The 24983-nt window shown below is 38.2% G+C and overlaps 1 protein-coding gene and 2 pseudogenes across 3 annotated transcripts in view; 2 read left to right on the top strand and 1 right to left on the bottom strand.

The window, feature by feature from the left end:
- The first annotated feature begins 1203 nt into the window (after positions 1–1203).
- On the top strand, positions 1204–6379 carry LOC145485249 (uncharacterized; annotated as a pseudogene). Its single transcript, XR_014049162.1, has 3 exons — positions 1204–1378; positions 4163–4520; positions 5020–6379. The product of XR_014049162.1 is annotated as an uncharacterized LOC145485249 (transcript).
- Positions 6380–10436: 4057 nt separating this feature from the next.
- LOC145485685 (uncharacterized) lies at positions 10437–13229 on the top strand (annotated as a pseudogene).
- Positions 13230–13253: 24 nt separating this feature from the next.
- LOC145485107 (uncharacterized) overlaps positions 13254–24983 on the bottom strand; it is a 28697-nt gene continuing 16967 nt past the window's right edge. For both annotated transcript variants that reach the window (XM_081463782.1, XM_081463781.1), the window contains 13 exons: positions 23585–23641; positions 23175–23241; positions 22441–22625; positions 20313–20372; positions 19875–19941; positions 19366–19513; positions 18820–19040; positions 17921–18105; positions 17363–17584; positions 16477–16691; positions 16344–16384; positions 15995–16091; positions 13254–15657 (listed from right to left, as the gene is read on the bottom strand). In XM_081463782.1, the coding sequence (XP_081319908.1) occupies positions 15174–15657; positions 15995–16091; positions 16344–16384; positions 16477–16691; positions 17363–17584; positions 17921–18105; positions 18820–19040; positions 19366–19513; positions 19875–19941; positions 20313–20372; positions 22441–22625; positions 23175–23241; positions 23585–23641 (2049 nt within the window). In that variant the 3' untranslated portion in view covers positions 13254–15173. The remainder of the gene's footprint in view (positions 15658–15994; positions 16092–16343; positions 16385–16476; positions 16692–17362; positions 17585–17920; positions 18106–18819; positions 19041–19365; positions 19514–19874; positions 19942–20312; positions 20373–22440; positions 22626–23174; positions 23242–23584; positions 23642–24983) is intronic.

Here is a 24983-nt window from a genome sequence, read left to right as displayed (position 1 = left end):
ATATGGTTATTGAAAATTTTAAAAAGTAATAATTTTAAGCTTTTTGTGTAGAGTATAGCCCTAAAATAATGTAAGCACAAGAAGTGAAGATGCACCTAAATTTCTTGTAAATAACTACAAAGTATTAAGGTTGCCTAGCTAAATTAATATAGACTAGGAGTGCGCTGTTTTTAACCTGTTCGAACGCTAGCATGTCAGGCTAATTTTGAGTTGGGCTTTGACGGCGTGCACTTGATTTACAGCTAGATTTACACCTGTCATGTTATATAATATCCCGACGTATTTCGGTACGATACTGTTTGGTTGTGCAAATAAACATTTTATAAACAAGTCATGCATAGCATGTGAACTACACCATTCCACACAACTTTGCATCTACAGTGTACTGGAGAAACTGTTTTCTTGATACGTCAGTTGGCGTAAGCTGTTTTTCTTTTTTTTCTTTCTTTTTTTTTTTTTTTGCTTATTTTTCTCGCTTATTACAGTGAGGACTACAGTACTTTTAATTGCTACGTGAGAAAGTTGACATATTGTTTACAACTTTTTTTTGAAATCTTCCCGGTTTGAAAAGGTCAATCAAAATATCAAAACTGTGAGAGGCGGAGTTGTCAAACCTTCACATTTGCTCTCTTTAAAACAACAACATTTCGGTCTTTTACAGTTCTTGCATATTGATTTGTTTGTTTAAATGAAAGCCGTGAAAAACGTTGTCAAAACGGTTAAAAAAATTGTCAACATTTCATAAAACAATGTCAACTGGCAAAGTTAACCGTCATGCAATATCCATGTAATGCATCTGCAGAGCTTGAATAGTAATTGTGAGCAGTAGCAAATAGTACCTTCAGTCTGAGAACTTAAGTTATTCATTAATGTACTGTTAGAAAGTGGCTATTTCCGATGAACAGCAATACTCCGACAGGGGGGTTTGGATATCGAATAAAGAAAACTGATATCTGAAAATTGGACGAAGCTGTAACTGTTGGTGGTAAAATGATGCGTGTTTGACTGATTGCCGAGATCTGCGATCTCATAGCTGCGAGAATGGGCTTCACCAAGAAATCGCCGCCGAAAATATATCTGCTCTGGTAGATGGGATTTCAGCACTCTCAATTTAGGACCTCTCATATTACTATTTGAACAGCGAAAAAAAAGAAAAGTTTCCATAGCAACATCACTTCTATAAAACAGTGTGGCTTTTCAAGAAAACGGTCCCCCAAACGTCACTTTAACTTGACACTTCATATTTTTTTATTTGTCTTTTTAGAACACAGGTTGCAGAGTAACGGTTTGCCTTTCAGGACACGGCTATGAAACCGAAGCCCAATTCTCTACAAAGAGCTTATTTGTGAAAGAGAAACTGCTTACTAGGAAAACTATCGTAAGTGATAATGATAACCACTTTTATAACGTTATCAACTAGTGATGCAATTAACGGCGAGCAAAAACAATAGCTCTGTCCTGACGCTGGCTCCTTGTCATTTCGGAAAGTGCAATAGCGCTACAAATATCATATTTTTAAAGAGAGAGCCGAACCGTACTAACAAGATTTTTTTTCTACTGGAAAACCGATATGCCAAAAACATGTTTAAATGCTAGTTTTAACTCCTGAATGCCTCCAGAAAGAAAATCTTGGCGTTTTATCACACTTCTTTGGGCGAGCGAGGTCCAGCTGTAGAGAAGTTTACACAATATTTCTATGTGTTTGGATTTTGTACTGTTCATGAAGTTGTACTATCAAATTCAACACAATAGTGTATTTTACATACACCTTTTGTAAGAGTAAAAATTATTACAAAATTCAGAGCATTCCTTTTGTATTTTGAGGAACAAAGTTCGCGTAGTGAATTCCATTTGGAGGTGCAGGGGATGACGCGAATTGAAAATTCGCATCTTGTCAACACAATCTATATTTTGACTAACAACATTACGAATCATGCTCTGGAGACCAACAGAATGGTCATTAAGAAAAAAACAAGTTGAATAATTCAAAAATCCTCCTATTTGGAATAATTTGAATCCCAAAACCATCACACAAAAAGCGGGCTTAACACGTTACGCGTTAAAGGTCAAATGAACCAAAATTTAGACATATTTTCTTCAGCCAATTTATACCGACGAAATGTTAAAAAAAAAATGAAATGAAAAAAATGAAACTTATGCAGAAAATTTTCTTTCTGAGCAGTGGAAAGAAGTCAAAAAGTTAAAAGCACGAAGACAGCCGATGGCTTCACGCAAAATGTTTCCAAAATGACCGCTCACTTTAACGGAAGGAATGGAGCTGGGACTGCTTTGTGACGTCACTATTGTCTTGAAAATTGCTACGTTTCTGCGTCAGTGAGTCGTTCGTGGGGAAGGTTTTGGATCTGAATACAAACCTTATTTTACTTGCGAAATGGCCGAGGTGCTCGCCCAGTGTTCTGCGGGCATTATTCGCTTGTTTTTCGTCGTTTTGTGTCCAATTGCCGGGTTGCAACGATTCATAATGAAGTTAAGAATTGTCGGCACCGCGTCTTTCTTAAGTACAAGTTGACGAAGCTTGAAAGAGGGTCCCAGCAAACTCCTTACCGCAAGATTTTGTTCAAAGTTGTCTTCGGTTAAGTGTTCTACACAAACGCGCAATTGCTTCGAGGACGTCAAGTATTCTCTATTCATTGTTATAAGCCATTCTCTTTTGAATTTTGGTTCCTGGGTGAGCTTGCTTGAAAGTGCTAACTTTGGATTTTGAGTGGTTTTCCTCTGAAGTTCACTGTGAACTTGAAACCAAAACAGTTTCAAATTTGCCGCATTTCTTGAGCTCACCAACAGTGACGTCACAAGTTTTATTTTCGACAATTATCCGACAATTTACCCGACTGCTCCACGATTATGAAGGCTAGAAAACAGTGATTTTAACATTCCAATATCTCCGCAATGCTTCGTCCATTTCGTTGAAACTTCAGAATCTGTTTATTTTATACTTACTGAACACATTGGGCTCAAATTAAAAAGAAAAAATGTCTCAGTTTTGGTTCATTTGACCTTTAAGTAATTTGAAACAAGAGCAGGACCAGATTCTACTGAAAACGCGCTTAACTTTGCTGTTTAGATAGCAACAGGCCATCACTCTTATCACTGAATGCGCATACATGTAAATATATGGCGCATAAGGCGCACATTTCTTGGCGGAGAGTTAGTAATATAATAATATTGGAGATCAAGTTTAAATTTTCGGTTCCTATTGATATTCATGCCATCCGTGTAGCGTTACCAGGCTTCAACGAGATACTAGTCACTAACAAAACACAACAAAGCAAATAAGGCTCTAATGATTATACAACTGACTGACAGGAAAACCAAAAAGAGGGGGAGGGGAGGGGAGGAATGTGGGGAAAATAGGAGCTATTCCCAAGCCAAACGCAGGCGCATCAACATCTGGTGGCTATAGGCGAGTACAAGATTTCTAGACCTTCAAATATGAAATTTAATGTATTGGCTAAAGAACAATGTTGGAGGCCTTATATGTAGCTTTTTACAACATAAAAGTTCCAGGGGCAACTATCAGCCCATGGGCGCGATACATTAGCAACTAGTGTTGCCTAGAGAAGTGAATGTACAATATTTTCGATCTCTAGAAGGCCTCATCAACCATCATCTATCCAAGTATTAAATACTGAAATCCATACAGGGAGGGTGAACTCTTTTTATCTTCATCTAAAGGTCTGAGGAAGAAGAGTGAGAGCTATGAGTTCAGATAAGGCCGAACGCCTCATCAACTATCATCTATCCAAGTATTAGATTCTGAAATCCACATAGGGAGGGTGAACTCTTTCTATGTTCATCTAAAGGTCTGAAGGAGAAGAGTGTGAGCTATTAAGTTGATGAGACCGAGGGCCTCATCAACTATTACCTGACTAAGCATTAAATAGTGTGCGACAATAATCCAATCAATCAGAGTGCAGTATTTTCATTAGCTTAAAATTATATCACCATGTAAAACTGCAATGATCCTCTAAAACATTATAATATCCATCCCCTTTTTCAATGCGCAACGGTCAATTCTGTAGGACCTTGATGACTGTTTACCCATTTAAAGAGTTTAATCGAAGGCAAATTTAAAAACGTCCATACAGTTAGGAAATCATTTTCACATAACTTAAACTCATTTTGTATCCTCTTCTGGTAGATCCACTATGAAAGCCAGGCGTTTTCTACAAATTATCTTTTTGGTATCGCAGCTGACTCTCTTCACTGAGGCGCACAGTGACGTAATTTGCCAGGACTTCAAATTTTTTGTCGATGAAGATGTCGTCTATAACCACATCCTTGAGGGTCACGTGTTTAGAAGGTCAACAGTCCACAGCGCCGCCCAATGCCACATGATGTGTAAAGATGACTGTTTGTGCATATCCATGAATTATTTTCCTGTCTTTAAAGAAAATAACTGTGAACTTAACACTATTAACAAAGAATTGGAGCCAGCAGCGTTGAAATGGAAACAAGGAGTTAATTATTATGACTTGGTGAGGAGCTATATTATAAAGGTGAGCTGTAATTGTTTGTGGATTTATCAGCCAGAGACAACCATTTTCGGCTCAGCATTCTTCGAGTTAGAATTGTGTGGATAAATTTTCAAAACTTGATTAACGTAACACGATCGCGTTAGGCTTTGTTTATTAACGATTATTAACGCATAATGATGTGCTTCATCAAGATCGACCTCTCTTCCGTGCGGTGAAGTTAGCTGGACATACGGTCGAATAAGACTCCTCTGCTCCCTGTGAATTAAGTGGTGAATAACAAAGACAACAGAGGATTTAATATTGCCTGATGGGCTGAAATTTTCCCTTGGATATTTCATGCTCTAAAAGTCCTTTGAACTCCGCATCCGGACTGAATATTTGAGGTAACAAAATTTCCGCTGAAACTCTTCAGCCCATCAGTAGGCCCTCGACAGAAACATTCTATTGTTACAAAAGCAGCCTCGAAGTTTGCAGTCTAACAGTATCGAAAAACATAAACAATGCATGTTTTGTATGTTAGGGTGGAGGGAAATACATTCCAGGAAAACATGGCTGTACGAACAGATGCTGCCGCGACAATCCTTGTGTCAACGGAGGGGTATGTCAGGATATTTGTGACTCTCACAGCAAACGGTTTAACTGTACTTACCCCCGTGAAAAGATTAAACATCCAAGAACCTGTAAAGATATTGCTAAGAACGGAGTTTCGAAATCAGGAAAATACATCATCTTTGATTCTGCGAACCAAGTGTTTTCTGTTTTCTGCGACATGGATTCAGAGTCAGAATTTGTTTGGGTGTTGATACAATCGTTTTCCTTGGCTAATAACGATCTGTTTAAAAACAAAAGGTTTGGCGCTGATTTCCCAGTGAATCATGCTAACAATGATGTGGATTGGAGCTCGTACCGCCTGTCCTTACCACAGATGCGGTCCATTGCTAATCAGTCAACACACTTTCGAGCAACCTGTAACTTCCCAACAGAGGGTCTGCAGTATACTGACTACGCACGCGTCAAGCTGAAAGTTGTCAACATATTTGGAACCTATAGCTCTATGTGTTTGCCTTTTGAATACATAAACATCCGGGGAAATGAGTGCTCGAACTGTACCGCTCATGCAAAACAGCAATCTGGGAAAGCTTGGACCATGAATAGTTACCAAAGCAAGCTAAAGGGCTGCCAATTTGATGGAAGTCCAGGTGCAAACGGTGACGAACAGAATTTCGGGCGGTATATTTCCATAAATACTAATCACCGCTGTTCTTCATCGCCTAAGTCGACAACGCAGCACTGGTTTGGAGTTAAGCATGCTTTGTAAAGGACAGTCGTTTGTTGGCGATTATAATGTCCCATCAGCATTAACTTATTACTACAATTGTGAAAGTAATTAAAGATATCATAGCATACAGCCCATATGGCATAACTTATCAATCTATGTTACTTTCTATGTTATGTCGATTATTTCCATACAAAGTCAAACGACCTTTCCACGCCGGAAGCAGTTGATTTCACTTGTTAAGTCACCTTCGTTTTGTTTGCCGTGAACAATAATATAAAGTGTGCTGCAAGTTCCATTTTGGTTTTCAGTTCTGCATTGTGGGATGCTCTCATGAACACTACGTTCAACTGTTTCTTCTTTCAGAAATTAAGGCTGTTTTGTGACTTACACTGTACCGCCAGTTTACCAGGTAGACACATTGAAGACTCGGTGGGTACGGTATGTGCGGAAGGTCATTCTTATTTATGTTGAGAAATCAATTCACGCAATATATTTATCCCAATGCAGTTGGTAATTATATTGTTTTTCGAACACCTATTAAAATATTTTTTTTTAAACATTTTTTCTTACTTTTGATTAATTATAGCCTGTGTAAAGCACCTTCCCCCCTCCCCCCCCCCCCCACCCGATTTTTTGTAGGGTAAGGAGCGGATGTACACAGACTAGGGTAGTCAATAATTTAATGGAAACAATATACACAAAAAGTACAAATCAAGAACTACTCATGCGCAATTATAACCACGTTCTTGTGTGGAAAATTAAAGGGAATGGCAGTTCGCTTCTCTGAGCTGTCAGAAAGTGATTTAAAGTGACTCAAAACGGTTTCCAGCATATATTTTGATGGGTCATTATAACTACTCTTGCCCAATCATCGGTGAACACGTTATCATCATTTACGTGACACAATAGGTAACCATAGCAACAGTATCACCTACTAAAACGCCCTTTATTTTAGTTTTAAGTACTTGTATTTCAAAAATGGCACGGTGAAATTCAATGTTATTATCGAATTTTGATAAGCAGGAAACGATGCAACTACCGGCCAATTGTAATATCTACACTTAGCTAAGGCTAAAAGTGAAACTCCAGTGAAAAAATAGTACTCATCTACTCGAGGCGTTCTGTTTCAGTTAAATCCTGTCTTGAAAACGTAAAATCAACTCCGCTTTCGTTTGATGACATACTGGATGAAAATGAGTTTTGTTTCTTGGAAAACCTCTGTTTTTGGGAACAACTATTTCGCTAAAAAAAAATGCTCTCTCTGTCAAAATAATAATGCTATTCTCATTCTATTTCCTGGCAGAAAAACGCGGGCTGTCCAGAAGCGACATACGCGCGATTTCCAGCCAAGAAAAGATTGCACTCTTCAGCTTCCCCGTTCGAGTTACCTTGAGTCTCCCCTCCCCTTCCCCCAGACAGTCTGTACGAACGGACGTCCGCTCGTACTTTGACGTCATAACCAAGTTTTCTCGTCTTGATGGTTTAAACCAAAATTCCTTATCAATGGTGCTCCGCTGGCTCGCTTCGCTCACTGGAGCTCCGCTATAAACCATTCTGTACACGGGGTTCAGCTGAGAAACTTTAAATTTTCGAACTCGGTGAACGAACGATAAAACAAATATTGAACCCTGCGAATTAAGACTAAAGAAGCGTGTGCAAGATCATGGATATTCAAGACTGTTTCCTCCTGGCATTTAAGGTTACAGTATACCTTCAGATCGGCAATTTTCTTCAAATTTGGATTTTTGGTTCAAAGTAATGGTCGAAGAGTAATCTTTAATTTCTGAAAACAAAATTGAAAAAAACTCAATATTGGCGGAGAAATGGAGGTTTTACGTTACGGCCGGAAGTAAAAGTTCCCTCTTGATTGACAGCCCTATAACGCGTAGGCAATCAACCGAGACTACTTTCGCGGGAATGTATGGATACCACGAATTGGCTGGCTACTCAGATCCAAGCATTTTTCGTATTAGATGTAATTCTATTAAGTTACAAGTAAACATGGACCACGGAAAACTCTGTTTACTAGTTCGAAAAAGCGAAGAACGAATGAAAACACATCAATGAGTGAAGAAGCGAAAGTTGGCCTCGCGGATGAAGCTATAGCTATCGTATCAAGCGGGCAAAAAGATCGAGTCAAGAGTAGAGAAAGATTCTGTAAAAATTTGGGAACTCGACAGCTATAACAGCGACGTGTACATTGACTCTTTTGTTGAGTCCGATACCGATGAATCGTCCAACTCATTGAGATCCATTGGAATATTATCCATGCACATTTGCTCCGCCGCGCTTTCTTTTGTTCAGTTTGTTCTCGTCGCCCAGCCACTCTAGCGTTCGTATCCATTTTCGTCTTCCCCATTTTGCCAGACCAGCTTCAAGAAAAACCGAGCTACAGAAAAATTATCTCTCCGCCTTGAGCGCATTACGAAACACAAGGGTTTTTTCGAGATTCACGCGTAAATTTCACCGCGAGTTAATGGTAGTAAATTTTCCAAGCGCTGATTGGCTCAGTGATCTGAGAACCCAGTTGAAGGCGTTTGTGGGCGGAGTTTGTTTGCGAAGCAAGAGATTTTCCTTAGCGCTGTTTTCTCGAATAAATTTTTTTGCTTGAAGCAGACACTTTAAAGAGTTACAACTCAAAGGGGATTTGTTTGATTGCCCTCAAATTTGGACAGTAGCTAGATTAACATATAGAAAACAAAAACTTGTCTGCGAATTGTTTATTTCGAAATATTTTTTCTCCGAGAGCAATTTTTGTACGATCACTTCACATTTTTTAAATCCTATTTTGAAAATGTTCAGTAACTTTTTACTGCAATTGAATGTGGCAAAACGCAGACACGCTTTTTTAGCGCTTTTTGTCCTGAAACCGAGGAAAAAATTAATTGGCGAAAAACAAAATTCACTTTGACTTGTAGCTTCCAAAAGGTGATTAGGGCGCTCGCATTTAGTGGCCGTGAAAAAATCGGCACTTCATTTTATTTCAAAATTTTTGGTATGGTTTGTTAGCCAGCTCTATAAGCTTTAATTTGATATGGGGGTTTAGGTATCTATAGCTTAAACCGGACGCGCTACATCGCTTGGACGTGAGACACCCCTGAAGGTATACGGTAACCTTAAATGATTACAGGTCAGCTGCCCGACGTTATGATTTAGAAAAACACGGAAACTGCCCATGCCTTCCTAAAGGTAGCTGTAGCCACGAGAGTTACATTTTTCCGTTTTTGGTCGCCTTTTCTTTTTTGTTTTGTCTTTGTTGTTAAAGGTTAATTTTTTGCGTACCTTTTTTGTGCAGTTTTAAATGCAAATTAGTTTTTTCACGTCGTGTTATGTAATCGTCTACTGTTTATCACGTAACCTCGTTAAGTTTATTCTTTTAGTTCAAAATTCCGTTTAAAAGCGTTGTATTTTTTTAGTTGTATTCAGTCGTTGTCAGTTCCGGAGTGCCGTACAGATCTTGTAAGCAATCTCGTTTTTCCTTTCTATTTTTTGCTGTTTTTCGTATTGTTGTATTTTCAGTTTATTTAAGTTTAAGTTCGTATTTATTAATTTCTGTATTTGGTATTTTGGTTTTAAGTGAATCGTTAGAATTAAAGACGAATTCGAAACGTACAGGAGTGTTATTTACAGTAGCCAACGTAAAAAAACAAAGAATAATTTACATTTATAGACAATGCGAACAGTCCGCTGTTTTTTCAATATTCTTAAGGTGGTAAAGTCATACAGTCCTCCTGCTTATCTCGTAAATCGTTTTAATGCATCTAAAAGGTGTGTAAGAATGAAAATTAGTATAACATCGAAACTTTCCCACAAACTCACCGTGTCGTATCGTTTATGGTCATTTCTTTTCTCTCGACCACGTTTTTTTTGTAGTCAGGTGTATAATGATTAAGAAAACAATACACCGCATCGTGGAAATCATTGATATTTCCTCTTTTAATTTGCGGTTGATTTTTCATGAACTTATTTTACCTTATGTGCCACCAACATAATTGAGGCGTTTTGAAAACTTATATTTGTGATTATTTTACCAAAGCTCTGGTCAATAGAATCCTCAATAGCCACAATATTGCCTCGGCAATTTCTACTTCTTGCTCACGAACCTCTCGTGTATTTTACGGGAGGAAGATGACAACAATTTACACTGCTGCATCTATTGCACCAGGAATGTCGATTTGAGGAGCTAATGAAATATTATTAACTATAGGTGAGGAATTTTGAAGCGTCCTGAATAATAGATGTCGCAATTTTCTGTTTTGAAATTTGTTGTCTCCACTTGATCTGTCAGTTGACATAAGCTGTTTTGTTTATTTTAGCAGTTTCATTTGAGAATTTAGACAAAGATTTAAATCTCAGCTTTGAAATAACGAGTGTTTTGGCTGAAAGCCAGCCGAGACCTGGAGTTTTTACTCATATCTGCAAAATGGATTGCACTGAAAAATCGCCCCCGAAAATGTAGCTGATGGCTTACTCCCATTTCAAAGTCTCCCCTTTTACTATTTGAGCGGTGACTAAAAATAGTTTCCATAGCAACATCATTTCTATGTAACAATATGGCTTTTGAAGACAACTTGTACCCGAAATGTCACTTTAACTCGAAATCTAATAACTTTTCTTATTTGTCTTTTCAGAACACAGTTTTCGGAAGAAAAAAATATATGAATAAACGGTTGCCTTCCCGGAAACGGCCACAAGACCAAAGCCCTCTTCTCTACAAAGAGATATCTTGCTATCTTGTAAGAGAGAAACTACTTATTGGGAAAGAGGAAAATGCCACAATGGTAAGTGATGACCATAATTAACCACATTTTATGATGTTAGCAACCAGTGGTTTAAGTAATGGCGATTCAAAGCAGTAGTTGTGTCCTGATGCTGGCTGCTTGTCATTTCGCAAAGTTCAAAAGCGCTGTAAATGTCATATTTTACGGAGAGGGCGGAACCGCATTATAAATTAGCTTGCAGGAAGACATCTCGTGAAACTACAACAAAAAAGTTTTAAATGCTGCCTTTAACTCTAAAATTCACCCAGAACTTAGAAAACCTTGGCGTTTTATCACACTTGATAATTCTTTGAAAAATCACTTCAACAAGAGAAATCCGACGTGTTTCGTGTCAGTTTAGAGAAACTACGAAACGGTCTGAAACATTGCGGAAAAAGTGGTTGATTCGTTGAGCTATTGAAAAGATTAGTGTAGTTCAGTCCGCACAACTTTTGCTATAAGTTGTTGATCGGACGATTCACAGATAGCGACCCTTCGTTGTAGAAACTGGCGTCGTGTTACCTAAAATTGTCATTTGCTTCAGTGAGATATCTTCAACAGGAGTGGTAAAGTTTTGCTGTTTCGAATCCATGCTGAGATAGGTTTTATGAATTTCACTGTTTTAATTTCGCTAATTTCTAAACATAAACACTTGACTCGCTTTGCCGACGTTGTTGTAATTTGTCGAAAATTGGAATTGTAAACAAATAGTTTTGTGTCGGGTTACCCAATAACTTCAAGTCTAAAAATAATAAAACCTATTTGTAAATACAGCCAAGGCGAGTTCTGAGGTTTTTGTTGCGCCAGTATTGACAACTGCTTCATAGATTACCAAAATTTCTTCTTCTTTTACGGTTGGAAACCAAGAGAAGGATTTTGCTTTCCGACCCCAGCTTGGTGATATGCACAGTACTTAAAACGTAACAATTCTGCAGCTACCTCACCCAATCTTAATTCTTCTCCTACGAACGTATTCTGAAACACGTGCCTCATCCGGCAAGCTTCGCTTCCTGAGGTCGTCGTTCTGCGGGCGACGAGCACTTTTGGCTTCTCCCGTGCGCATTATTTTAGGCGATGAGTAAGGTGCAAATGTAGTACGGTCATTCCTGCTTAATATGTTAACCTACAATGATTTGAATCAACAATATCAACTTCGCGTTGTATCGCACGGTGAATTTAGCTGAACAGTCAATGCTCCCTGTGAATTTAATGGAAAAAATATAGACAATTGAGGACTTAATGTCTCTGTCGGCCTGCATGGGCTAAAATTTGCTCTTCGAATTTCATGTTCTTAAAATCTACATTTATATTTCGTTCCAGGGAAAATACTCTAGAACACAAAATTTTCGCGGCCAACCATCAGACCTCGACAGAAACACTTTATTGTTAAAAAATATATGCTTCTAGCTTGCCGTCTAATATGTTTACAAGATACAAAAAAATAATTCACTTTTTCTGTTAGGGTGGAGGGAAAGACATCCCTTGGAAACATGGCTGTACGAACAAATGCTGCAGCTACAATCCTTGTGTCAACGGAGGAGTATGTCGGGAGATTTGTGACCCTCACAACACAAGGTTTAACTGTACCTGCCTTGATACGCACACAGGCCGGCGATGTGAAAAGATTAAACATCCAAGACCCTGTGAAGATATTGCCAAGAACGGAGCTTCGAAATCAGGAAAGTACCTCATCTTTGATTCTGCGAACCAAGCGTTTTTTGTTTTCTGCAACATGGAGTCAGAATCGGGATTCGTTTGGGCGTTGATACAATCATTTTCCTTGGCTAATAAAGCTCTGTTTAACGACAAAATATTTGGCGCTGATTAGCCTGTAAATCACGAAGACAATGATGTGAGCTGGAGCTCTTACCGCCTGTCCTTACCACAGATCCGGTCCATTGCTAATCACTCAACTCACTTCCGAGCAACCTGTAACTTCCCAACGGCGGGTCTGCGGTATACCGACTACGCACGCGCCAAGCTGGAACGTAAAGGTAAAGTCTGCATGCGAGCCAAGTGGCCCATCAGGCCGGAGCTTATCCCAGTTTCTGTAGCATGAAGCGACTAGGAGTATTTCTATTCCCCCCTGGATGGGATGCTAGTCCATCGCAGGGTTACCCCCAGCATTAAGTTCGCCGGTACCCATTTATACACCTGGGTGGACAGAGGCACCGTGAGAGTAAAATTTCGTGCCCCAGAACACAACACAATGTCCTTAGCCAGGGCTCGAACCCGGACCGCTCGATCCGGAGTCGAGCGCACTAATCATGAGGCCACCGCGCCTTACCACAGATCCGGTCCATTGCTAATCAGTCAACCCACTTCCGAGCAACCTGTAACTTCCCAAAGGAGGGTCTGCAGTATACCGACTACGCACGCGCCAAGCTGGAAGGTCACGACATATTTGGCAGCTGGGATTTTACTTGCCGGATGTATGAATACGTAAACATCCGGGGAAATGAGTGCTCTAACTGCAGTGCTGTGACCAAACTGTTACCTGGGCAATCTTGGACAGTAAACAGTTACAAGAGCAGATTATTTAACTGCCAATTTGATGGAGCTCCAGGTACAAATGGTTCTGAACACAATTTCGGGCGGTGTATGAAGATAAATACTAATCAGCCCTGTTCTTCCTCACCTAACTCGACAATGCAGCACTGGTTCGGAGTTAAGCAAGACTTGTAAAGAATCTTCGCCTGTGAGCGATTATAATGACTCATTGGTATGAGAGTATTATTATAATTGTGATTACAGCGTACAGCCTATAGGGTATGACTTATCGATCTACGTAACGTTCCCTTCCCATACAAAGTTAAAAGAAACTTTCCACGCCGATAGCAGCTGATTTCTCTTGTCAGTTCACCTTCGTTTTAATTGTCGTGGCCAATGATATAACTTACATGTACTTTAAGTTCCTTTTTCGTTTATTTACTTTACATTATGGGATATATACTCTCATTAACACCATGTTCACTTATTTTTTCCAACAGCAATTACTTCTTTGCAGCTTACCGCTAGTTTGCTAGAGGTAACCTCACCGTAAGCCGCTAAACTCTGCAGGTATGTCTAAAAGGTCGTCCCTGTTGTCGCTGACGAGTCATTATAACAACTCTTTATCAGCAGTTGATGCTACAATCATGGTATCAAAAGACATGGCAAAGTATGAACTAAAAAATTTTCTGTGCAAGGGGTTCAAAGCCGTTTATTGTGGTATTTTCCATTTGCCATAGACCATGGATTTGATATAAAAATGGCAAGTAGAAAATAAAGAAAAATTATGTATTTTTCCTTTCGAATAATTACTAAAAGAAAACGAACACTTTCTGCTAAACTTGCTTCAAAATAATACCAAATGTGTTTAGAAGCTAAGATGTTTTTTAAATGTCTTAACAGTTTTATTGATTTTCTTTATGGCGATCACGAACGATTTTTTTTAAAAGGGATTTTCCTTAGCCGTTGTAATTTTCACATTTTCAACCGATTGACGAAAGGCTGGTAAAAAGCTGATTGAAAATGCTATGTAATAACCAGACTGAATAGTAATAAAATTTTATCGAGACACCTTAGTTCATCAGGCTACGAGAAAACAATAAACAATTCTTTCCGATGAAATACAATTAAGACTTCGTTCGCTTTCTTCAATATAAAAGCTACATTTAGTGTTATAAGCCCATAACCCCTTTGATGTATATAATGATTAATGAAGCAGGGCTCCCTCTGGTGGAAATCGCAAAGCACATTTGATCTTGTTACAAAGGTGTTTCATGTGTTTCCTGTTTGTGTTAATTACATCTGATCGAGTAAGTACATCGTTAAACCGTTGCACCATTGACTATAAAAAAACAAACAAACCAAAAACATAAAACGAAACAAAACAAAACAAAACAGGAAACAAACAAACCAAACAAACAAACAAACTAACTAACTAACAAAAAACTTGTGGGGTTTGATTGCAAACTTCCATTCAGTATAGATTCACTAATCACATCAGTGGAGCTTCACGAAAGGTTGGACCACAAGCTGAGATATAAAAGTAAAACAAAAAGTAAAGTCTTCTGCTGGCTGAGGAACGAAGGAAACGGAAAACGTTTTTCTCACGCGTAGCTGGGAGTCTGAGTACACCTGTATGGGGTGGGGGTGGGGGGTTCAGGTCACGGGGCTTGTACAAGGTTCAGTTTTTGTTTTGCCATCCGCCATTGCCTGACATGCCCCACCAACCCACCCATGAAGTATTTCAAAAGTCTATTAAGTTGCAGCGAATTTATTTAAATCGCAGTGAATTTTTTCTCTTGTCACTTTTTTTGTGCCGTTGTAAGACAGTTATATATATAGTTGTTATATTAATAAAAGTCATGCTGCGTGGTCTGGCTTGGCATGGCTCCCAGCTGTGTGTGAGAATGTATATGTATCAGTAAGTTAGTTGATTCCAAATAATAAGCAAGTAACCAGCAATCATAAAACTGCACCATAAATGTAAAAAGAGAAATGAACCTTCTATGAGTAGCTTTTGCTGCCCTGAATTTAGAGAAATTGGTTTAGTTCGGCTATTAATTCAAGTCTGCTTGTACATTCCACGGTTTGTCTATTTCGTAAGTTGTTATCCTGGGTTCTGTATTCAGCTTCAGTAGCTTCATCCTAGAGCACAATCCCTCTTCTGCCTGGGCGGTATAAAGCCATTTCAAGTGCTTCAATATTCACCTTTACATTTTTACGATCACGGAAATCTTCATCACGAGGAGAACTGTTGTCAAAATCAATCTTGTTCACATCAACAGGATCAATTTCCAGGTCCATCTCTAGACCCTGGTTGGAATTTGACAATGGAGCTGTTCCATCTTTGTAAGAATCTTCAGAAGTTTTCCCCTCTCCAAGACTATTGCTGTCATTTCCATTCTTTAAAAGCTCAGCGCTTTCTGTGTCAAACAGTTCATCATCTGCAGATTCCTCATTTAAACTGTTGAAGGAAGGCACTTTATAATAATCCCTGGATTCATCCAAAACGCTGAAATCCAAATACGGATTGTCCTTCTGCATCATCTCCTCCAGTCTCTCTCGTATTTGGGTGAAGTCTGGTCTGTCGTCTGGGTTTTCCATCCAGCAATCCGTCATCATACTGAACCTAATACAATGTCAATGTGCGTTTGTTATTAATCAGTGCAAAAACTTTATGTAATAGTAATTTAATATTCGATTTTTGCATTATTTTTTTCGATCAGGTACACCAGGGCTTATTGTTCTAAATTTTCTTTGAATGATACAAATTTTATTTCACGAATCCTATTTTTAACAACAACATAAAAGAATTGACGCAACTAGGAATTCCTCACGCGTGGATTAGGTTAACACAAGCATAAAAACAGTAAATGGCCTTAACATGTCTACCAAGATTTACTTTGCTCCTTGAGAGAAGCTATTAACGCATTCTAGAGCACTTATAGAAATAGACTCTGACTTACATTTCATCATTACAAATATCTGGTTTTTCCATTCGGTAACCAGCTTTTAGGAGACGAAGTAACTCTCTGTTGTTTATTGTAGGGTATGGAGTCCCACCTGGATAAAAGAGATTCACCAATTACTTCGCGATACGCAGAAAAGAGAGAAAGAGAAAAATAACAACAAATGTTGCAGCTTACAATGCATACTGTAACCAAGTGCCTTTCAGAAGAGCTGCTACTTTGGTTAATCTTTGTTGTGCAAGATTCGATTCCATGGAACTAATCGAATTGCAAAAAATTAATAATCTTCGTATGTTACATGCGTTTGTTCCCGCCAAAAGACGTTTTAGAAGAATGTCTTTCTTACCTAATGTGACCAACTCCCATAAAAGAACGCCGAAAGCCCACCTATAAAGTAACCAAAAAAATGCGTTGTTAACTTCTTAAATTTTTAACAAACAATCAAGGGCTGTCAATTACAACAGCAGTTTTCTACTTACACGTCACTTTGAGTTGTGAACGTTTGGTCAAAGATGGCTTCAATTGACATCCATTTCAGTGGAAGCTTTTTGTTTCTCTTTGAATGGTAAACTTTCTCTTCATACACATAGCGAGTCAGGCCAAAATCCGCCACTTTTGCCATCTTGTGCTCACCAACGAGAACGTTTCGGGCTGCTAAATCACGGTGCACGAAGCCTTTCCTTGCTAGGTACTCCTGTGAACGCATTTTGATAATCATCAACTGACAACAACTGCAACAACTTCATTTGCGCCCATAGTTATTGAAGAACTACATTTCACAAAAACATTATATTAGATACTGCCTACAAACCGAGTTTGAGGGCCGTACGGTATGTTACGGTTTGGGCTTTATACCTACGATTTACAGCCCATAATTCGAAATCATTGCTAAGTCGTCAGCAGATTTTAGAAAAACGAAACGATTTACATTTTTACTTACACGGAGCATGTTTAGAAAAATTGGCGATAAATTCAGAGAAATTTTGGCAACAAGAACAGCTTCACATTTTAGCGGGCCGCACTGTGAAGTATGGACCTCTTAATCATAGTGCGTCTCCGATCAGCTGGAAGATACGAAATATCCGTAATGGGCTAAAGAGAGACCGGGCAGCCATCAGAGGTATTTGCAACAGTTACATAATCGAGTTAAAATTTAATGGCAATAAAAAGACCACAAGGGTATCGAAATCGTTAAAAAAAAAAAAAAAATGCCAGCAACACCAACTGCAACAATAATAAGGTTGGAAAAAACTGGTTCATCGTACTTTTTCAAGATGTTAGTTTTAAAACACCTGCACCTGGCAAAACACGGGACTTGCGCTGTAATGTTCAGAGTAATGTACTGTAACGCTCAAAATATCTCACCATTCCTTGACTTATTTGCCAGGCAAAAGCCATAAGATCTCCTGGAGTAAGTAACTCCTCCCTTTCATCCTCCTGGTCATCAGCTTCATCTTCTTTGGTCATTCCTTTGTTTTGTACTCCAGATTCGTCCGAAGACTGCGCAAATGAAACAATCTGAGTATTTCGATTGTGAACGATTTCTGCCTTAGTGCCATCGACATAAATTTCGTCGTTTCGCCGAGCCTGTAAAAAAAAGCAAACCTTGTTTTCAGCGTGTTTAAGAAAGTTTGAACCTTTGAACCTTGAATTTCAAACATTTCGTTTAGCGCTAATCACGGTTTAATTGTATCTTGTTGTTCATTATATTTGCCATCACTTTCTCTTGAAATTTGAAAATAGTAAAACCGATTTCTTAAATTATGATAACGAAAATTGCCAAGAAGACCAAATAAGGAAGCCAGTTTGAAATTTCATTGGGAGTCCCATGGACTTGCCAAAGAGCGTGGCTCAAAACACAACTTCTAAAAAGGGCTAGTCAAGTGAATTAAATATATTTAATAGACATGTGTTACGTTTTACCTTTCCCCGTCGTTTTCGGAGGTAATGTAAAAGATCACCGTACGGAATATATTCAACCAGTAAGAACATTGGTTCTTGCACAGTACAGCATCCCAGCATGTTAACAATATTCTTGTGTGATCTCATGTTCTTCATGAGTTGAATTTCCTTAAGAAATTCTCTTCTTTGGTCACCGTCTGCCATATCTACAAAAACAAAAATAAGAATAAAAAATACTTTCATGGTACTTTTAATTTTTTTTTAAATTTAATTTAATTTTCTTGGCTCGAGAAATAATTGACAGTTTTTGTAAAACACCATGCTGAGAATTACTCGGGAGAAGAAGAGCTGAGTTCGATTGAAGAAGAGTGCTGTCAATAAAGCACCTGCATTGCAATCTATGTGTTGTTAAGCCGTCCAAAGCTTAAGTTCCCCACTGATGTAAACTCTCTTGAAAGTGACGGGCAACGACTTACTGACAAAAGCTAATCTGTCCTTCACAAAAATACCTTATTTTCTTTTGTATAACAATTAGTTCCCTTGCTGAGTTTGTCTACAGCAATGAAATCATCTCAGATGGCATAGAAATGGTTAATTTTTTTTGGTTGACAGTGTAACTTTGTTTGCGATTTGCAGGAGAAATAGTAGCTTTTAATTGCGGCAGGTCTCCACAGTTAGAGTTCTCTTCTTAAACAAAGGTCAATACGGATCTTGCAGAACCAAGCTACACACTACTTTAATTTTTAACCCTACACAAGTAGCTGCTTATAAAAAAGAATAATAATGGCATTTTGCCGTAAAAAGCCAACGGCCACGTTCTTCTCCTCACAGTGTCAGTAAAAATTGCATTGGTTGACTTTTGTTCATCAACTCGAGACGTTTCTTCAGGTTCCCAAATCTGAATAAACAATGTAACTCACCGTGTAACATTTTCACCGCCACAGTCAATCCGTCAGTCTGCCTGACTTCATTTTTACGAATCGCATTTATTGGAAACTTCACGAACATTTTCCGTGAGGGCGTAGTTAGCGTTTTGAGGACTCCCTTATACACCTTACCAAAGGCACCCTCTCCGATCTCTTCCTCCAGAGTCAGTAGGTCTCCATCTACCTCCCAATGATCAATCATTAACGCGTTCTTGCTGCAGGAAGTAACGTAGATAATTGTGTTTTTATTACTTCGATACTGCTAATTAAGTTAAAAAGCACTCCCACAATGCTCTACTTAAGGCGTTTGTTTGTGTATGTAGTCTTGCATACGTTGGCTACTCCCGCAGCACGAATCCAATATTTTGTACACAGCATAGTTAAAAGAAGAGACACATGTACATCCTAGGGCCAATGATGGTTTACTAGGATTACTAAGGTGAATAATATTGAAAATGTTATCTTATCGAATGAAAGATTAATTTAACATTTATCAAGGAGACCTTTAATGTACTAATGGTATCATGATTAACACCTTACCCGGAGACACGCTCTGCCTTCCTCTGTCTTTGTCTCCCTCTGTAGCACCATAAACTAACACATATGACAATCAGTACAGCTAACAAGATTCCTGCAACAAGCACAGCCAATTCTGCGGTGGATAGCGGATCAGCGGGACGCTCTTTGTCTGAAAATAATAAATGGATTGATCAGAAAAAAAACTTATTTGCATATTCTGTTCATAATGATTTCCTTAGTTTGTTTGTTCGCTTCACTCTTTTTGGTGAAATAAAAATTGGAAGAAGCGCTTGAAAATGTTTTAGTTTACTAAGACTGAAAAAGAAGCACAAAGTTAATGTAAAACTAAAATAAGAACAAAGATTGTTAAGATTGGAAAATACAACAATGCATAGTTTAAACAGATCTTACGGGCAATTTCTCTTGACAAACGGCATCCAAGTTGATATTAGACCGAGTCTACGCATGAACTTAGTTAACGAGTTACTCAATCTGTCTGTGGTATTACTTTTATTGACTTGTATCCTTACCAGGTGCAGTCGCATTTCCAGGAACTGCAATTCCTTGGATCCAGTCATGTTGGTATATGGGAATAACCTTGAAAGAAACAAGAAAAGAAAGGTTTTAATCTTTCAGATATTTTAAGCAAAGTTTGTGACAACTCAAAATTATATTTGGAAATATATTTACAAACTTTCAATTTTTTTTTGTTTGATGTTGGCAAATTACAAATCATTGAGACGGCGAGACAGTACCCGGTTGGGCGCAAAAATTAGAAAAGACAAAAATTCAAACACGAGAAAGAAGGATAAAACAACGTATACAAAATGTTATGGAAAGGATGAATGTAACAAAGTATAATTTATTAGCTGTTTAAAGGCAAAATAAAAATTAGTAAAGAGATAAAGGTTGTAATATCTATACCATTGTTTCCAAAACTATTCTGAGACGTACTCTCACTCGCTTACCCGATAGCCAACTCCCTCGCCATGCAATATGCCGGATATGATGAAGTGGGGTGAAGACGGCTGGACAGTAAACATAAAGTAAAATATTAAAGCTGCACTGTGAACAGATCGATAACATAATCCTTAATAACTATGACTGAAATTTAAAAGATTTTGGTTGTGAATTATGAGCAACAACATAACATCAAAGAAAAGGCCGCTTTCGTTTTCTTTTTTTTTTTTTTTTATAAGAGTGTTGGTTTTATTTTCTGCACAGCCAGAATATTTGCATTGACCTGTGATTTTAGGATGAAAACTATTTTTATGCACATTCTTAAATTATATCGTATTTTTTGTAAAGCCTGATTTGACACGCACAACTTCTTGAAGAAATGTTATCAATATCAAACATACCTGCTAGACTGTTTTAGTTGTTATTGTTGTTGTTGTTGTTGTTGTTTTAGTGTTTTTGGCTATTTTTTTAGAGGAGGACGGATTCCACCCAATTTAGTTAGTTAGCTGGTTTAGTTTTGTATTCACAAATTTTCCACACACAAAATAATTCTTTTTTCAAAACCTTAGCCTCGGGTTTATTCTTTAAACACCGCAAATTTCATTCTCGATATTCTTATAAAATTTGTTCTTATAAAAAAAGATTGCAGTCCCTGATAGTCTTTGTAATTCGCTTCTTTGACAATTTGATTCATTTTTCTTTGGTTGGGGTTAAGGTGTTTCTATTAACCAGTAACTTCGATTTGAAAAATATAACAAACGCTCATATACCATCGTCCCACGCCCAATTTTTTCAACTTTGAAACCGACCTACGTTTTGTTATTGTTTAATTTGTCAAGAAATACAACTTAATTTCAAACTACTTGATGGTGACCGTGTCCCTTCAGCGGAGTCTCCAGTACATTGGACGTAGCGCCTCAGCAGTTGTCCGTTTAGGAAACGGTCGATGACATTTTCGCTTTACTAAGAATTTTTTTTTTAACTATCAATGACTTTTTCTCCACTAAATAAAAGAAAAAAGAAAATTTGTGGTTAACCACCCAGTATTGAACCCGAAACCTGTGTTTCCTAATACCCCTCATACTACTACACTACCAGGTTGATTCGCCAAAACTCCGTAAAATTCAATTATAAAACGTGACTTTCTTAAATATTAATGGCAGAGATGCCCCAACCATCAAATGAAAGCTAACCGCAAGCAAACCAGTATTAATATGAACAATTAAGCATTTGGTGAGTGCGTTTTACTCCATCAACAAGATGGAAGATATGAACTCAATTAATTGACCTCGCTCCCAATGTGTGGCTTCATAGCTCAGTTGGTAGAGCATCGCACCGGTATCGCGGAGGTCACGGGTTCGAATCCCGTTGAAGCCCTGATTTTTTCAGGCTTCTTCTTTCCAATTGCTTAAATTGGAAAATTAACTGCGATGATCATTCTTCACTTTCGTCTACTACCGCAGTTCATATATGAATTATTTCATATAAACTTCACATCAAACTATAACCAGTTTCTAACTTGTCCAGGCCTAAATTAAAGCAGGTATGGCATCGTTTATGCTGAAAGCCTTGGTTGCCAATGATGGCAACGACGGGTAAAAATGTTTACGAAACGGTAATTAGTAGCGCCTCACGATCAAATCACAAATACCCTACAGCCCATGTCAAATTAAGTTTTCAAGATCTGGCTATTCAAGGATTTTATTAGGTTTTCCGAAAAATGAATCACCAAATTTTCCACGAAATCTAAACTGGAAAGATAAAATCATCTCTCTAAAGTTCCAACTTAACGAGATTTTATATTGAGAGTATTTTATTTATTTTCAATGAGGTCTTGTGAAAAACGGCTGTGTTCATGTTCTCCTTGAAAATTTACTCTTTTAGAATTTTCTTCTTTCTTTTCCGAAAGCTCATAGTTCAAAGGTCATTTTTATGGAGAAAAATGAAAAGCGTTTTTTTTTTCCACTGAAGATACACGATACTTTAATTTTACGTTTAACGTTATCGCGGAAACTATTAAATATGTCTTCCACTGTAAAAGGGCCTGTAATGACCACAATTTTAAATTATTAATAAGCGCCATGAATAGATAAGGATTAATTACTCTATAGGTAAGATAGAGACTGTACAGCTTACTGGTAACTCGACTTTCGTGCCATTGTTGCTTCCAGTGAGGTAAGAGATCTTGTAGGAAACCAGCGTGCTGTAGTTAAATGTTGGCTTTTCCCACGATATTTTCACACTAAAGCCCTCGCAGTCAGATGACGGAGAAAATGGTCCGGATGTCAAATAACGCACTTTTACTTGGTCTGGATCTACACCTGTTAAACGAAACGAAATAGCAAACTTATTTTTATAGGCGAGTACACGCAACTATTGAAATAATACTCTGCTTCACCAAGCAGTTAATTAACTGAAGCATACTTTATCTCATGTAATTAAAGCTATCAGTTTCAAAACTGCGCTCTCACCTCGTTTATCACCCTTTCTGGAATGGTTCGTAATTAAACATAACACTAGCTTCAAAAATGTTTTAAGCCAACAGTCAAGATATGTTTCCTACAGCGCTTAAAGTAAAGAAGTCAACCTAATGGTGTAATAATTTGCTTGGACGTGTGCCATGACCGCTTTTAATTGATAATTTGCCAATTACTAATCACGTTACAGCGGAATCTCGATAATCATTAACAAACGATATAAATTCATTATAATAACGATTTGAAAGTAATTGTTTTAGGTCTAGCAAAGGCCACGAAAAAGGCTGCACGTAAAAATGAAGGCTTTAAATAATAAATTAAGGGGCCTAAACTAAACACTGCACTGTTTGTATACATTAGGATATACATATCTAGGTGAGTATTTTAACCAACCAGGAGTAGTTAACATAACAAAGGTCCAATTTGTAAACGGTTTGTCATCCGGAAACACTGGTCTGATCTACAGAGGAAAATTCACGAACACAAATCAAAACTAGTTGACTAAAATTGGAGAATCCGAAAAAAAGGGAACAAACACTGAACAAACAAAAACAAAATCAAACTAACGAAAAAAGAAAATGCCAGAGTCTGTGTAAGATTTCACGACTGATATTTCTGAACCAGAAAGTCCAAAAGTGGGCAAAAGGTGTTCAATTTGAAGTTTCGTGTTGCTAGGGCTCAGCAATTCTAGAGAGAAGGAGCGTAATGTTTCTCCATATAAAAACACTTATTTTTTAGCTCCTCACCGTTCCTTAATTCCTTTACCGATTCTTTATGTCCACAACGGAAAATCACTGAATTACCTTAAGTTTGTAAGACCTCCCGGGAAGCAGGTTTGTTATTTTCTGACGATTAACATCCTGCAAAATAATAAAAACACATCAAATTATGACAAATCGGCCCTGTCGTGACGACTGCTCGAGCACATGGTGCTGACAAGCTAGTGCAGCAAATTAAGAGACCTCCTAAGAAGCGTCCATTTTAGAGTTGCTTGAGGCGCAGCCAAGAACAACTGCAACTTCTTGAGTGCTCTCCAAACCTTCCAAGTGCATCATAACTCGATGATGCACTGAAAAAAAAAACATGAATCAACTGTTTTATAACATTTTCAATTGAAATGGCGAAATGAAGTTAACTTTGCTACGCCATGATGCACGCTTACATATGCTAAGCTCCATAGTGCTGACTTGGAAGCTGTTTAGTATTCTGGTCATCATAAGCAACCGTTTCTTCTTCTTTTTTTGTGTGTCTGTTTGTAATTCTGTGTAATATTTAGATTTAGCCAAGCCTAAAAACGGAGCTCCTGATCGCAATAACTGACGATAAAGGAAAAAGGGATTTATTTTTTCTTGGATCAGAAACTCAAAAAATGATCAATTGTGAGCATGTAATTGTTCAGCGTTTGGTTCTGCTATTTTTTTTTCCAGTTAAATTTTAACAAACTATACCCAACAAGCCTAACCAAGATTGTAGAAATTACGTACGCAATATATCAGGAACTTTCCAAGAGACGATTGTACAAGGAATATGTTAGAAGAAAAGTTAACAACGCGCCAGGGGTTAATTTGCGCCGAAATTTTCCCTTTGCGAGTACTCCTTCCTTCTCCCCCAGAGAAATAACGCGACTTGAGCCCGCGATTCAATCGGTAGACCAGTAACTGGTCAGCAAACCTCGATGGGCTCTAAACCTGAGCCCGCGATATAGTCACCTAATACTGGTCAGCGGATAGCTTGTTGTGACAGCTGTCAATTAAGAATAGCGTGGGCGCCCAAAATCAAAGATGTAGCTTTAGTAACGGTACTCCTCTCTTAGCTTTCAAGGTATTGGCGTACGGGTACGTACGTACGGACAGTCACGTGACAACCAAAATTTTTCAGATCGATGGGTTACCAAACTTTCTAAGGTATGGGGCTTTGCTTGCGCGCCTTCGGCGCGCAGGAGCTCCGCTATTAATCTCGTCACATACATGACTGAGCAGAAAAAGCACTGTAAGTGAACTATTCTTCCATTTGTACATTTTGGTAAATTAAACAGGAAAGTTCAACTCTCTCGATATCGGAGTTGATTGCAAGGGAATCACAAACTCACTTGAGGTATACAAAACATGGTATTCCAAACAAGGAAGGAATACGGTAACGGGCAGGATCTTCAAACATGGCCGACTGACCAGAGTTGATCTAATTCAGTAGGCCGACAGGTTC

This window comes from Orbicella franksi, chromosome 4 (assembly GCF_964199315.1).
Source record: "Orbicella franksi chromosome 4, jaOrbFran1.1, whole genome shotgun sequence".
Lineage (NCBI taxonomy): Eukaryota > Metazoa > Cnidaria > Anthozoa > Scleractinia > Merulinidae > Orbicella > Orbicella franksi.
Note: the sequence above shows the minus strand (reverse complement) of the source record. Positions and strands in the feature narration are given on the sequence as shown.